Here is a 16,653-nt window from a genome sequence, read left to right as displayed (position 1 = left end):
TAGAAGTATATATGGAGTAGCAGCCCAGTGTTTAGAGATGAATTTAGTGTTTGGTGGAGGAATAGCCTAGTGGTTAGAGCTGTGAGCTACAAACCAGGGAAGTCAGGATTCAAATCCTACTGCCAACTCCTTGTAACCTTGGGCAAGTCACTTCATCCTCCATTGCCTCAGGAACAAACAGATTGTAAACTCTCTAAGGACAGGGAAATATCTACAGTATCTGAATGTAATCCACTTTCAAGTGCATGAAAAGCTGAATATATATCTAATAAATAAAAAGGCTCTACAGTTCCCACCACATGGTTTATAAAATACTAGCATTATTATTCTTGCATTCACTTACAAGCATAAATGTGGTGTCACAGATAGATATGAAAGTTAGGGTCTTGGTGCATAAATAGAATTTGAAACTTCCATGGGGTATCATATCTGTTTCCTTTGAAATCAGGTTGCTAAGAAAAGCACCAGAAAGTGCAAATGCTGTTATATTATAATATAGAACAAGTACCTGAACTGCAGAGCAGGCTCACTGACATCCTGAAGTCTTTCCTGTAAATGGATAATCTCTGTAGTGTACCTTTCTTCAGTTTCTTTTAACTGCTGCTGGAAATAGGACCTAATATGTTCAACGTCTTGAGCATGCTGTTCTTCAAGCTGTCCTCTCTGTCGGCTGAACTCCATTTTCTGCTTCTCAATCTCTTCCAAACAAGATGACCTAATCTTCAATTGCTCTTTAAGGTCTATGCAAGCAATGTTCAGAACAAATTAAATGACAGGATTACATAAAAATAAAGCTAAAGTCTTTGATTAATCAGAATAGTAAGAAACATGAAGACACATTTTTCAAACATACAAAGTTGGCTATCAATGTTTTAGAGTATGGTATGAAATAAAAGAGCACTTATGTTTTCAGTGTGCCCATCTGCCCATCCATGAAATTGAGATCATAGATGGGGGAGTAGTGACAGACAAGTGGACAAACTGAAAACTTAAATGTTGCTCTGGAGGCCGAAGCAGTGTTCCCCAAGCCCCATTAGCCAAAGAAGAGGAAAAGCCACCTGCGGGGCCTGGGGTTCCACCAGAGAAAGAAGAGGAGGAACCACCCCCTACACATCCTACCTCATGCACATCCTACCCATGTACAAACCTATTCATATCCCCTTCATTTCCCAACTATCCACACATACTCATACCTGTAACTCTCACCATTCCCCCAAATCCGCTCTCATCAAATGATAATTTTCTTTAAAAAAAAAAAGGTGCCAGGTTGGGGTTAACAGCAGTTTCCATCTTCTACTCCAGCTCAATTGGGGAAAAGAAAGCAAGTTGAAAAAGGTTCCAGGTTGGTGACAAAAGTCTCCAGGTCAGCAGCTGAAGTTTCCAGGTCACTGATCTGTCAGAAAATGACCACTATCCTCATCTCATCCCTTCCACAAGCACCCTTTCCCCACCCCTACATTCTGTCCTACATACCTCACACCTTCCTACCCCCCTCACACATACACCCCATCCCCACCATCCATACATCCTACCTATCTAACTTTTTACTCCCCACACCCCTTTTCCCCACCATCACAGCCTCTTAAATATCACCACCTACCCACACACACCCTCCCATCCCTCCCACCACTCACAGACCTCCTTACTCCTCTCTCTTATACCCATTCTCACAGCCACCCCACCCCCCCCTTTACAATACATCACCTTTCATCCTTCCCCACACATCCACAGCATCCTCCACAACACACACTTCCATATACTCTACCTCCTTCCCTCCCCCTGGAACAATTACTATACAAACACACATATCTGGAACTACTATAAACATACACAAAGATCATGGCATCATAAAACATGCTTTTAAAAAGATTGTCATGCAATTCAAGACTTATTTTCCGTGTTGTTGTAATTTTTAAAAAATCCTCCTTTTCCTTTTGTAAAAACCTGAAATTTTTTTTTATGGAAAAGCAAAACCACTATCAGGACAATGCAAAACAGTGCGTTTCCAACAAGCATCCACAACCCCTTGCTATAAGGGGATTAGCGCGTCCAAAACACGAAGCTAATATTGCTCATCACATGTAAATTCAGGTTGAGCTATTAGCTATTCTCCCAATGCGCACATTTTTACCCTCAGAAATTAACGACTGCCTGAAGCAGGCGTTAATTTTTGAGCAGCCCAAAAAGTGTACAGAAAAGCAGAAAAAAATGTTTTTCTGTACTTCCTCCAACTTAATATCGTGGCAATATTAAGTTGGAGGAAGACGGACAGTGAAATGCTAAAAGAAATTAGGGAAGCTAACCAAACTGGTAGTGCAGTAATAAATGGAGATTTCAATTACCCCAGTATTGATTGAGTGAAACATTAGGGCATGCTAGAGACAAAGTTCTTGAATGGAATAAAAGACAGTTTTATGGAGCAATTGGTTTAATAACCAACGAGAGAGGGAGAAATTTTAGATCTAATTTTCTGTGGAGCTCAGGATTTGGTAAGAAAGTTAACAGTGGTGGGGCCACTTGGCAATAGTGATCATAATATGATCACATTTGAACTAACGACTGGAAGGGGGACAGTAAGTATATCCATGGCTCTAGCACTAAACTTTCAAAAGGAAACTGATAAAATGAGAAAAATAGTTTGAAAAAAACTAAAAGGTGCTGCTACAAAGCTAAAAAGTGTGCAAGACACGTGGACATTGTTAAAAAATACTATCCTAGGAGCACAGTCCAGATGTATTCCATGCATTAAGAAAGGTGGAAGGAAGGCAAAACTATTACTGGCATGGTTAAAAGATGAGAAGAACGAGGCTATTTTAGCTAAAAGATCTTCATTCAAAAATTGGAAGAAGGATCCATCAGAAGAAAATAGGATAAAGCATAAGAATTGGCAAATGAAATGTAAGACATTGATAAGACAGGCTAAGAGAGAATTTGAAAAGAAGTTGGCCATAGAGGCAAAAACTCACAATAAATATTTTTTTAAATATTTCCGAAGCAGAAAGCCTACAAGGGAGTCAACTGGACCGTTGGATGATCAAGGGGTTAAAGGGGCACTTAGAGACGATAAGACCATCACGGAAAGATTAAATGATTTTGTTGCTTCGGTGATTACTGAAGAGGATGTTGGAGATACACCTGTTCCGGAGAAGGTTTTCATGGGTGATGATTCAGATTAACTGAACCAAATCACAGTGAACCTGGAAGATGTGGTAGGCCTGGTTGACAAACCGAAGAGTAGTAAATCACCTGGACCGGATGGTATACACCCCAGGTTCTGAAAGAACTAAAAAGCGAAATTTCAGACCTATTTCAATTAATTTGTAACCCATCATTAAAATCATCCGATGTACCTGAAGATTGGAAAATGGCCAATGTAACCCTATATTTAAAAAAGGATACAGGGGAGATGCAGCAAACTATAGACTTCAGTGCTGGGAAAAATCGTGAAAAATGTTATAAAGAATAAAATCACAAAACATTTTGATAGACATGGTTTGATGGGACACAGCCAACATGGATTTACCCAAGGGAAGTCTTGCCTCACAAATCTCTGACTTTTTTTTTGAAGGGATGAATAAATATGTGGACAAAGGAGTACCAGTAGATGTGTTGTATTTGGATTATCAGAAGGCATTTGACAAAGTCTCTCATGTGAGGCTTCTAAGAAAACTAAAAGTCATGGAATAGAAGGCGATATTCTTTTGTTGATTGCAAGCTGATTAAAAGACAGGAAACAGACAGTAGGATTAAATGGTCTGTTTTCACAGTGGAAAAATGTAAACAGTGGAGTGCCTCAGAGATCTGTACTTGGACCGGTGCTTTTTAATAAATGATCTGGAAAGGGATACGACGAGTGAGGTGATCAGTTTTGTGGGTGACACAAAATTATGCAGAGTAGTTAAATCTCAAATGGATTGTGATAAATTGCAGGAGGACCTTGCAAGACAGGAAGATTGGGCTTCCAAATGGCAGATGAAATTTAACATGGACAAGTGCAAAGTGATGCATATAGGGAAAAATAACCCTTGCTGTAGTTACACAATCATGAGAAGAAAATTATTACTTACCTGCTAATTTTCGTTCCTGTAGTACCATGGATCAGTCCAGACCGTGGATTATGTCCCCATTCCAGCAGATGGAGTCAGCCCAAAGCTTCGAGGGGGCGTCACCATAAGTACTACTATCCCCTCTGCAGGAGTTCAGTATCGAGAATATCAAAGCCCGAGGAAACAGAAACCCCTGAATTGGATCAAGTTTAAACAAGACGGCAACAATAAGCCGCTGAATTTGTAACTAGCAAAACTGTACCATCCCACCAACGGATGGGAGGTCACGTCGCGTGTTGACCCCTAAGAAAACAGGCACAAAACAGTGAAAACAGGGAACACGTGAGAGAAAAACAGTAGAAAAGACAGTACCATATAACAGCTGAGTCGAGTCAGCCACCAAAGACAGCTGAGCAGGATGAAGACCCAAGTGCGGTGGACGTCTGGACTGATCCATGGTACTACAGGAACGAAAATTAGCAGGTAAGTAATAATTTTCTTTTCCCTGTACGTACCTGGATCAGTCCAGACCGTGGGATGTACCCAAGCTTCCCTAGACCGGGTGGGGTCCTGCGAGGCCCGCTCATAGAACCTGTTCGCCAAAATGTCCATGGACGGAAGAAGCGAGGTGTAGGCGATAGTGTCTTGAGAACGTGTGCAACGATTTCCAGGTGGCCGCTCTACAGATTTCTTGCGAAGAGACCGAGCGGGTCTCCGCCCAGGAGGCTGCCTGCGACCGGATAGAATGCGCTACAATGCCGGGCGGCGGGGACCGCCCCACCCCAATGTAGGAAGCGGCAATACCGGCCTTCAGCCATCTGGCAATGGTCGTCTTCGAGGCCTGAGAACCCTTCCGGGGCCCGGACCAAAGGACGAAGAGATGATCCGAAGTCCGGAAATCATTCGTAGCCTCCAGGTAGATGCGCAGAGTGCGCTTGACATCAAGGAGACGGAGAGACCTCGGCTCCGACGAAGGGAAAGATGGTAGTTCCACCGTCTGATTCACATGGAACGCAGAAACCACCTTCAGAAGGAAGGAGGGCACAGTACGAAGAGACACTCCCGAATCGGAGAATCGGAGATAGGGCTCTCTACACGACAGAGCCTGGAGCTCCGAAATCCGCCAAGCCGAGCAGATGGCCACCAGGAACACAGTCTTGAGAGTGATATCCTTGATCGTCGCATTCCTCAGCGGTTCAAATGGAGGTCCCGACATGGAACGTAGTACCAGATTGAGACTCCAGGAGGGACAAGGATCCCGCAATGGAGGTCGCAAATGTTTGACCCCCTTGAGAAAACGGACGATGTCTGGATGTTGTAACAGAGAACCTCCGTCACGCAGAAGGGAGCCAAGGGCGGCCACTTGAACCCGGAGGGAGTTGTAAGCGAGCCCCTTGTCCACTCCCGCTTGCAGGAACTGGAGGATCTGGGGAACCGACGCCTCCGTGGGTCTTGTGTTCAGGCCGGTACACCACAGCTCGAACACCTTCCAGACCCGCACTTAGGCCACTGACGTGGAGGCCTTCCGAGAACGCAGCAGCGTCGACACTACCGCCTCCGGGTAGCCCCGTCGCCGGAGGCGGCGCCTCTCAAAAGCCAGGCCGCAAGACAGAAGAGTTCTGCCTGGTCGAAAAATACCGGTCCCTGGTGGAGGAGGCGGGGAAGATGGCCCAGCCGGATGGGTCCGTCGATTACCAGGAGGAGGAGGTCCGCGAACCAAGGACGTCTTGGCCACTCTGGCGCGACGAAGATTACAGTCCCCTGATGAGCCTCTATCCGGCGGAGTAGTCTTCCCACCAGCGGCCATGGGAGGAACGCGTAGAGGAGCAGATCGGCCGGCCACGGGAGCGCGAGAGCATCGACGCCCTCCGCCCCCCGCTCTCTCCGGCGACTGAAGAAACGAGGGGCCTTGGCATTTTGTGCAGTCACCATGAGATCCAGGTGGGGGGATCCCCACCTCCATACGAGCAACTGCATGGCCTCGTCGGAGAGGGACCACTCTCCGGGGTCCAGCAGCTGACGGCTGAGGAAATCCGCCTGGACGTTGTCCACGCCCGCGATGTGCGAGGCCGCCAGACGGGCCAGATACCTCTCCGCCCACTGCATCAGCATTGCGGCCTCGATCGCGACCTGCGGGCTTCGAGTGCCGCCCTGTCGATTGATGTAGGCCACCGTCGTCGCGTTGTCCGAAAGGATTCTGACTTCCCGATTCCGAAGGAGTGGAAGGAAGTGGAGGAGCGCCAGCCTGACCGCTCTGGTCTCCAGACGATTGATGGACCACTTCGCCTCTTCCGCGGACCACGTCCCTTGTGTGGCGCTGCGGTCGCAGACTGCTCCCCAGCCTATGAGACTGGCGTCGGTGGTTACCACTACCCAATTTGGCAGATCGAGAGAGACGCCGCGAGCAAGATGCCCCGGGACCATCCACCAGGCCAGACTGCTCCTGGCCAACTGGGGCAGTGGAAGGATCACCTGGTAGTCCTGCGAAAGAGGTTTCCAACGGGAGAGGAGCGCTCATTGCAGAGGTCGGAGGTGCGCAAAAGCCCAAGGGACCATGTCGATGGTGGAACCCATGACCCCCAGGAGCTGCAGATAGTCCCAGGAGGTGGGAGCTGGTAATGCAGAAAACCGCTGTATGTGCTCCCGCAGGGCTTGCGCCTTGTCCTGGCGTAGGAAAACCGCTCCCAGACGGGTGTCGAAGGTCGCCCCCAAGAAGTCCAAGCGCTGCGAGGGCACGAGGGAGCTCTTGGAGAAGTTGACCACCCATCCCAGGGACTGCAGAAACTCTATCACCCTGGCCACAGCAGCCTGTCCATGCCGAAAAGACTTCGCTCTGATGAGCCAATCGTCCAGATAGGGGTGGACTAGAATACCCTCCTTCCGAAGGGCAGCCGCCACGACAACCATTATCTTGGTGAAGGTGCGCGGGGCCGTCGCCAATCCGAACGGAAGCGCCACAAACTGGAAATGCTGGTCCAGGATCTTGAAACGCAGAAGCCGATGATGCTCCCGCCGGATGGGGATGTGCAGATAGGCCTCCGTCAGGTCCAAGGAGGCCAGGAACTCCCCTCGATGCACCGCCGCGATCACCGAACGCAGCGTTTCCATGCGGAACCGGGTCACCCGAAGGGATTTGTTGACTTCCTTCAAGTCCAGTATGGGGCGGAAGGAACCGTCTTTCTTCGGTACGACGAAGTAGATGGAATAGTGGCCCAAGCCCACCTCTCCGGAGGGCACGGACACAATGGCGCCTATCTCCCACAGTCTGTCCAGTGTCAGCTGGACCGCCCTTCGCTTGATGGCCGAGCCGCAAGGGGAGAAAATGAACCGTCCCTTGGGAGCGCGGACAAACTCCAACTCGTAGCCGTGTCCTATGGTGTCCAAGACCCACTGATCCGAGGTGATCCGCGCCCACTCCTCGTAGAAGAACGCTAGCCGCCCCCCAATCTTGGGGACGGCGGAGTGGGCGAGCTGAACATCATTGCGAGGACTTGGGAGAAGGTTGTCCCGCCGAGGAAGCAGGACGCGCGGGGCGGCGCCCGCGAAAGGAGCGCGACCAGGGCTGAGACCTGGAGGGGGGGGGGGGGTCGGGCTGTCGCCGGTCTGTAACTCCTGTAGCGTCTTTGCGCCCTGGCTCTGGTCCGGGAGGACGAGAAAGCCCTGGTGGAGCGATATCTGTCTTCCGGCAGGCGATGGACCGCGTTTTCCCCCAGCGACTTGATGATCTGGTCCAGATCCTCCCCAAATAGGAACTTACCCCTGAATGGCAGGGAACCCAGGCTCGACTTGGAGGACGTGTCCGCCGCCCAGTTGCGTAGCCATAGGAGCCGACGCGCCGCCACCACCGAGGCCATGGAGCGGGCGAGGACCCTGAACAGATCATAGGAGGCGTCAGCCCCGTAAGCCACCGCGGCTTCCAGCCTATCCGCTTGAGCGGCCTCCTCGGGTGGCAGCACCTGAGAAGTGAGCAGTAGCTGCACCCAGAGAAGACTAGCCCGCTGGGCAAGCGAGCTGCACATCGCCGCCCGCAGCCCCACTGCGGAGACCTCGAAGACCCGCTTGAGGAAGACTTCCAACTTGCGATCCTGCGTGTCCCTTAACGCCGCTCCACCCGTCACCGGAATGGTGGTCCTCTTCGTGACCGCCGTCACCGCGGAGTCCACCCTGGGTACCTTGATGAGATCCAGAAAATCTTCCGGCAGCGGGTACAGCCTCTCCATGGCGCGGCTGCCCTTTAAAGCAGCCTCCGGGGAATCCCATTCCCTGGTGAGGAGTTGCAGAAACGACTCGTGAATGGGAAATGCCCGCGCCCGCGGACGAAGTGCTGCCAGTACCGGATCTCCCTTCTTCGAAGAAATGACTACAGCCGGCGCGACGGGAGCTGGCGGGTCCGGCGGGGGATCGAGGTCCAATCCCTGAATGATTTGCGGGATTAAGTCATCCAGCTCATCCCGCTGGAAAAGGCGCAGCGTGCGTGGATCCTCTCCCTCTGACGTAGAATCCCCTTGCCCCGTAGCGGCAGGGTCCGATCCTGGGGAAACCGGGTCCGACCCAGTCCCCCCCGAACCCACAGGGAGCCGGACGTGGGCGGGGAGCTGTGGGGCCCCCACGCCCACCGGAGGGGGAGGGGCCGGAGAGAGAGACGAAGGCCGCGGTAGCTTGGGTGGTGGAGGCCCCACGGGAGCCGCCAGTTCCTGCAGGTACGCTGTATGCATCAGCCGAATAAACTCTGGAGAAAACCCCGGCCTACTCGGGGTGACCTCCGCGGGTGGGGGCCCTGGGGGACCCTGTCCCTGTGAGTCCACCTCCGTAGCTGCCTCCGGTAATAAGATCGGGGGAGGGCCCTCCGAGGCATCCCCATCCTCCAGCACCGTCTGATCCCCTTCGGGGCACAGCGCATGCAAAATGGCCGCCGTTCCCGCCAGGAATGGGGGAGGGGCCGGCCCACGCCGCCCGGGCAAGGCTGCGAACGCTGAAAAATAAGTGCGGGGCCCGGACGTGCCTTCCCCCCCTGGGAGGCACCTAGCACAGATGCCCTCCCTAGAAATGCGCGATCCTGGCTCGCCGCAGGCCGAGCAACGCGACGGCCGCGGCATAGCAAGCGCGCAGAAAGACAGCCCCGACGGTGAAAAACACTCGGCAGCCTCGGGGGGGGGGCGAGGGGGGGGCCGCGAGACGGCGCGCCGCTGCGGGGGGGCCCGGACGGCCCGCACTACCCGCCGAGAAAACCCAAGCGACGCCGTGGGGGGCCTTCCTGGCCTCACAGCCCGCCGAAATAGCTCTCCCTGCTCCCTGCTGCCCACGAGGAGCCGGCAAAATGGCCGCGGGAGCAAGTGAAGGAGGCCGGTCTCCCCGGCAGTCGCAGTCAACCTAGCTGAAAAGAAAAAGTACAGCCAAGAAAACAACAGAAAAGCGACTTACCCCGGGAAATACACAGACCAGCGCTGAGAGCGAAGAAAAGGGAGGCAGAGAGCCAGCACAACAAAGAAGCCACGCCTCCCCAATTAACCAATTAACCCTTTTTTTTTTTTTTAAACTAAAGTACAACTTGATCCAAGACCAAAGCTAACAACACAGAGAAGAAAGCCCTAAACAAGGGGAAACAAGAGAGGTTCTAGGAAATCGGGAGCAAGCCCAGATTCCACTACTCGCATCTGCTGGAGTCAGAAGATACTGAACTCCTGCAGAGGGGGTAGTAGTACTTATGGTGACGCCCCCTCGAAGCTTTGGGCTGACTCCATCTGCTGGAATGGGGACATAACCCACGGTCTGGACTGATCCAGGTACGTACAGGGAACACCTGTTTTCCCTGTGCCAATATTGCATCAGCCTTTTTATTTCTACTGTTACAAGATATAAACTCTGAAAATCAGCAAATGTTAAATAGCATAGGTAATATATGCCATGTCTGGTCATCATGTCATTTGATGAGATAAACCAATTATTTAGTGTAAATATATTACACTTATTAGAAATGAACTGAGAAGTTAATTTTCCAGGTTACTGGTATGCATACACAAGTACATACAGTGTATGCATACACAAGTACATAAATTATGGAACTCACTCCCAGATTACCTAAGCTCACAAAGCAACAGCAAAACATTCAAAAAAGAGCTCAAAACATGGATCTTCTCCCAAACCTTCAAAAATGGCATTGGCTAACCAAATACCACATAAATATTGCATAATCGCCCTCGGTTATGAGAGGACTACACCAAGACAATGTTATGAAACCAGTTAGCTCACAGAACTCGGACATGATTTTTCCATAAGCTTTATAAAACTAGCTCTCATACACCCATCTCGCCGTTCAACATATGACTAAATCACTGTTTCCTAGGATTCTATCAGTTAAAACATTAATGTTAATTTACTGCTAGTTAAGTTAAACTATTAAATGTCACCAAATATGTTCTCTGTTATACAATGTTATTGTTCACATGTTACCATAATGTACTAAGTTGTTATATCTGTAAACCGGAATGAAGGCTTATAGCTACATTTCGGTATAAAAAAGCGAATAAATAAAAATAAATAAAATATGGCAAATACAAACAAAACAGAAAATATTACAATGGAAAGAATGAAGAACAAAGAGGTGACTAACTTATGATATTACAAGCCGTTAAGCCCGTTAAAACGGGCTACATTACATTTTTTTTTCAGTCCATTTTCTAACACAGCACCCTTCTACACTTTTTCTCCCTCTCTCCCCCTTCCCCTCGTTCACTCCTCCCCTTTCCTCCACTCAGTCTTACTCACCCTCTGTCTCCCACTGCCTCCTTCCCCTCACTCACCTCCCTCCCCTTCCCTCAGTCACTCCCCACCCTCTCTCAATCCCATCCCCTCCCCCTCAGCCCTCCTCCACTCCCTTTTTCTCTGCTCCACAACTTCTTACCCTTCCACTTACTCACATCCCTGTCTCTCACCTCTCCCTCATTCTCCCTCTCCCCCTTCCACTTACTCACATCCTGTCTCTCACCTCTCCCTCATTCTCCCTCTCCCCTCACTCCCTACCTCCCTCCCACACACTCACCCACTCCTCCCTCCCCCTCCCTCAGTCCCTCCCTCCCCCTCCCTCAGTCCCTCCCTCCCACTCACTCAGTCCCTCCCTCCCTCTCACTCAGTCCGTCCCTCCCTCTCTCTCTCTCCTCCCTCCCTCGCTACTGGCCGCCGCTGCCGCCGCTCGCTGCCACCACCACTGCCCGCTGCCGCCGCTCGCTGCCACCGCCACTGCCCGCTGCCGCCGCTGCCACTCGACGCCGCCATGTTTTTTTTTTTCTGGCAGAGACCGACGTGCTCGCCCGCACATGCGCGGTAGAGCTGGTCTCTACTGCGCATTTGCGGCACGTCGGTCAACCTTCAATTATTAGGTTGATATTGTTTATGGAGAGTAACGCTATTTCTCAAAGGACCAAAATCTTTTATTACAGGGTAAATAAAGCAGTGTGGTGGCCATGTTATTCCACTCAGATACACAGAATTAAATGTCAACAAGCAAGTTGTAAAGTGAAACATTTTTACTGGACTAGCTTGGTACATTTCTGAGCAGGCTTCAAGAGTTATATTTCCTACCTGATAGTTTTTAGCATACCTTTTTCCTAGGTGTGAACTTTTTTAAAATTAATTTTCTATTTTGTTGTTATTTTTCGGATATAATTTTTAGATTTTCTTACAGTTTTCTAAAGTATTTTGTCAATGTATTTGGTTGTTCAAGGCAGTGTAAAACTAAAAGGGTAGGGTCGCAAAGAAGTCTCTGCAAAGCTAGAAAAGCAGCAAGTAGATTGATGCTGGGAAGTGAAAGTAGAGTTGCTTACCTAATACAGGTGTTCTCTGAGTACAGCAGGATGTCCATCTTCACAGTGGGGAGGCATCATCTGATGGAGCCAGCCAGGAACATTTATGCCTCAGTGGGCATTCCCAGCATGACATTAGGCAATGCATCCTTGCAGGGGCCCCTTCAGTTTTATTCAATAGCATAAATAAGGAGAAGTCAACTCCAAGGGGAAGTGGGAGGGTTTTGTGAGACCTGGCATCCTGCTATCCTCAGAGAACATCTGTTACCGGTAAGCAACTCTATGAAGTTGACAGTCCTCACAAGTGGTAAATCCCCAGTTACAGACTGCCCCAGAAGAAAAAAGGAGGGAAAACAAAAGAGTGCCAACTGGCACAACAGAATATTTTTGTTAGCAACAGGCCTTTTTTCTTTTATTTTCTTATTAAGGACAGACTGGAACAAAAACAACGGGCCCTAGGAGAGAGTAGTCAGGTTCTACACCTCAAATAGATTCCACAGGATACACTGGCCAAATCTATTGTTGGGTCAGGAATCCCTGACCAAACAGTAATACAATGTGAATGTGTAGAAAGAACTCCACATCACAATTCTGATCTTAAGTGAGTCACTGACACTATCATGGTTCAGAAAGAGTGAGCCTTGAAATGACCCACCAAATTCAGGCCCACTTGGGCATAACAGAAGATGAAATCTGCTAGCCAAGTGTATAAAATCTATTTGACAATGGCAATCCACAGCTTGGTAGCATCAAAGGAAACAAAAAGCTACATGGAATTTCTATGGACTTCAGTCTCTCCAAGTAGAAGGCTAGGGCTCTTTTGCAATCCAAACTGTGCAGGACTTGTTAACCTTATTGGACATTTGGCCTCAGAAGAAAAAAAAATAGGCACCATGCCCACCATGTTCACATCATAAAATATCTTAGTATAAGCTGGATAAATAACTAAAGGACTGAAGTTCACTGACTCTGTGCATTGAAGGGACTGCAACCAAAACTACAACCTTCCATGTTAGGTACTTCAAGTCACAGGTTCACAGAGGTTCAATGGTAGTTTCATCAGTTGGGTCAGAACTATGTTGAGGTCCCAAGTCATAGGGGGACCACAAAAATCAGACAATCAAAGTCTGTACAGAGATGTTAATGATGGGCACCAATTGCACGGAGGTTTACCTTTACTGAGTTGGTCTTGATACCAGACTCAGGCAAATGTAGGTAATCAAGCAGTTTTTGTCAGAAGTAGAAGAAAAGATCTAGGGCTTCTGCGCTTATCACAAGGCAAACTTTCTCTATTTCAGTCCACAGGACTTCCTAGTAGAATCCTTTCTTGATGCTAAATGAACAAAATAGTCATTCTCTGACAGATCTGAAGATAGCAGAGTCACCCTGTCAACATTCAGGCGGTGAGAGCCACGAACCTAACAGTGAGATAGCAAAACCTGCTCTGTTCCCAAGTGATGATGTTTTGTCTCGGCCAAAAGGGGGCTATGAGAATCATGATACCAGGCCTTCTCTTAGTTTCAATGGTATTTGGGACTAGCAGAACTGGAGGACCCATACCGCATTCCCTTGCCCCAATCGAGGTAAAAAAGCATCCAAGGCTAGTTTTCTATGTGCCCTTTTCCTGGTACAGAGGAGTGGAACCTTCCCGTTCTGAGGGGACACATACAAAATCCACCATAGGTGTGCCCTACTCGTGGAATACCTGGTTTGCTACCTCCAGTCCAAGGACCATTCATGGAGGTTCCATGATAACCTGAATGAACATTACACTGCATCTTTGTTGTTCATGGATCTTTGTGATGAAGGTGGGTTTTTGTTGTTGATTCCCCACATCAGATCTGAAATATTTCTTGTGATGTGGAACTGGGGTGAAAGCATAAGTGAAATCAAGAGAGAATAGCCAGTCCCCTGTTTGTAGAGAAGGGATCCAGGGAAACCATCTTGAATTTTTCTCTTTTCAGAAACTCGTTCAAGGATATTAAGTCTAAGGATATTAAGTCTAAGATGGGATGATGTCCCCCTGTTTTCTTCAGAATCAGGAAATTATTGGAGAAGAATCCCCAGCCTCTTTCCCCTGGTGAATGGGTTTGATCATCTCTAAGAGGGAGGAGAGCTCCTTCTGAAGCAATTTCTGATGTAGGGAGTGGTTCTCACTGGGGTCCAGACGTCAATTTGGAGAAAAGCCCGAAAGACATAATCTGTATCCTTTTCATATAATGCTGAGGAACCACATCGTCCAAAGCTACATTGAGCAAATTATGTAGGTAAATCAGCCTGCCTTGGATAGGAAGGTGCTCCAGCACGAGAATAGGGATGTGGGTTATGCATTCTATGATCCAGTCAAAACCCCATCCCAGGTTTTGAATGGGGTGCAAGCTGTGGTTTAAGGGCACAATGGACCGGTTGTGTACAGGACCAAGGGAGCAGAGGATAACACCTCCTCAGCTGAAGAAGTGTCTCCTCTACTCCATACTCCAGTACCTCCTGGAATAGAACAGGAATGGAGCACTGCACAGTGTTCATGGATCTGTGCCACTGCATCCTTGACCCTGTTTCTGAAGAGATTCTCTCCATTACATGGCAAGTCAGCATATCTTTCCTGGATCTTGGGTTGGAGGTCTGAGGCCCACAGCAGGTGAGTATGCAAGCACTAAATCCTCATGGCAGACTCTTAATGCCCTCTTGAAAACCTCAAATGTCAACAAATCATGTATTTTCAACACTCCATTCCCTTTTCCACTGTGAATGAAGTTGCAGCACTGCTTCTAAGGAAGTCACTTAGGCATCTCTTGCATCCACTTGAATAGGTCCTACATATACTGGCCCATGAAGAACTGGTAAGAGACTAAGCAAGCACTGAGTAAAGCCTCCTGGAACACTTTCCTCTCGAGAATATTCAAGATTCTAGAATCCTCCCCCAAGGGCACCGAGGAATGAATCCTGTGTCTCTTGGCCCTCTTGAGAGAAAACTTGACCACTACAGATTTCTGAGATAGCTGCCTCTTTTTGAATCCAGGAGTCTTTCAGATGAGAGAAAGGTTTTCCCACATCCTTACGTAGGAGCAAAGCCCAAAGAAGCACTCTAAACCTTTCCTTTGCTGACAAGATGGCATCATCTCACACAGCAGCTTGGGATACTTGACCTTTTTTCTTTTAATAGAGAACAAAGAAAAACTTTTTTTTGTCACATATCAAAGCTGGCTCTACACCAACAGATCTCAGTTTTATAGTTTTCACAAATAACCAGCCTATCAAAATCAATAGATTTATCACAAAGATGTCTTTTACAGCCTTGTGGTTAATGCCCACTTGTCCGGGAGCTGACCCAACAGTGAGAGAGAAAACTGAATGGACTGGACCAATAATGCTATTGATCTTGCAGCCGCTAAATTAGCATTAATGAACTGAGAAATACAAACTAAGGCCTTTAAAAGAGGTGAGAACAAAGGACCCAGGATCCATGCAACAACAGACCAGCAAACCTCACAGGAATTGTAACCTTTTCTCTGCAGCATTTGAGTACTCCCTCTCTGTTTTCATCATAAGACAGACTGACTCATTTCAGGCCGGCCTCTAAAATTCCTTAATGCTGCCAACAAGACGAGACACTGAAAGCAATGAACAAAGTGAGCCACAGTTTGTTTGCACTTCCAAGTTTTGTGACTCTTTATTCTCATATCCGCTGGGTTAGTTAGACTGCTTTAATTTTTGATAAAGTGCAAGTGAAGTTAATCTGATATGCCAACGCCTTATATTTTAAAATCCTAAAGTAATTTTTCTTGAGAGAGACAATTACAATGTAATAATTTTAATATCTGACAGCCATTACATTTATTGTGATAAACATAATAAAACCTCTTAATAAAAACTTATTATCTAAGACAAATTGGAAGAGTTTCATTATTTGAGGTACTCTGATAAATCATAAACCCAAGTAGTTTATATTTAAATTCCCTACACCTATTTGTAACCCTGAAGGGACTCTTTTATTGGGACTGCCGTGCTCTCCTCAGGAGGCTCCACTAACTGGAGGATGTCCAGCATCTTGTTTCTGGTTTCATTCTCCTTTGGCAAAGAAAACTGAATTGCCTCAGCCATTCTCTGCACAAAACTGTTGAAGGAGAGGTACTCTGGCAGTGACATCTTTCTTTTTGGAGGAACCCTGTCAATTCCGCTTCTTCAAAGACATTGCCATATCTATAATCATAAACCCAGGAGGACTCTGAGTTGGACCCTGACTGGTACCCCTGTAGAGAAGACATGGAAGGTGCTCATCCCACAGACAAGACCTAAGAGAGGGGGATGCTTTTCTGGTGGGGCCTGGAACCTGAGGACCTCTTGCACCGTGGGGTAAGCTTCCTCTCCCAATGGGATTGAGAGGATCATCAAGATATCTTCCATTGACTCCAATTTTCATCTGGACATCGGCATCAGCACTGGGCTACCGGGCAGTGGCTGGACTTCAGTCTGCATTTGCCCTGATGCCCTGAATGCCAGAGCCCCAAGGTTCCACTTAGCCTTGTTCAAGGGCTGCTAAATGTTCCTGTCCAGCTCCTCCTCAAAGATTGTTGATGCCAACACCAATGGGGAGTGAGGAGTATTAGCCATATCTTCCTGGGAAACCAGAGGTGTATCGATGGCTGGCACCTGGACCCTCAGAGATTGCTGCAGTTCCCAGGACTGCTTCGGGGGATGAGTTCTCCCCTCCATGGGACCATTTTGGGGAATTCACAGCCACAGCTAGAATGTCCTCACTCCTAGCATCGTGCACAGAGACCAATGCCAGTACTTCTTTGCCTTTACTC

At 48.4% G+C, this 16,653-nt stretch overlaps 1 protein-coding gene across 5 annotated transcripts in view; it reads right to left on the bottom strand.

The window, feature by feature from the left end:
- The window catches only part of AKAP9 (A-kinase anchoring protein 9), a 687,299-nt gene that overhangs the window by 468,272 nt on the left and 202,374 nt on the right, over nt 1-16,653 (bottom strand). For all 5 annotated transcript variants that reach the window (XM_029588843.1, XM_029588844.1, XM_029588845.1 and 2 more), the window contains one exon: nt 509-740. In XM_029588843.1, the coding sequence (XP_029444703.1) occupies nt 509-740 (232 nt within the window). The remainder of the gene's footprint in view (nt 1-508; nt 741-16,653) is intronic.

The sequence above is a fragment of the Rhinatrema bivittatum genome, chromosome 2, assembly GCF_901001135.1.
Source record: "Rhinatrema bivittatum chromosome 2, aRhiBiv1.1, whole genome shotgun sequence".
Classification (NCBI taxonomy): Eukaryota; Metazoa; Chordata; class Amphibia; order Gymnophiona; family Rhinatrematidae; genus Rhinatrema; species Rhinatrema bivittatum.
The sequence above is the reverse complement of the archived record's forward strand: the minus strand, read 5'-3'. Positions and strand labels throughout refer to the sequence as shown.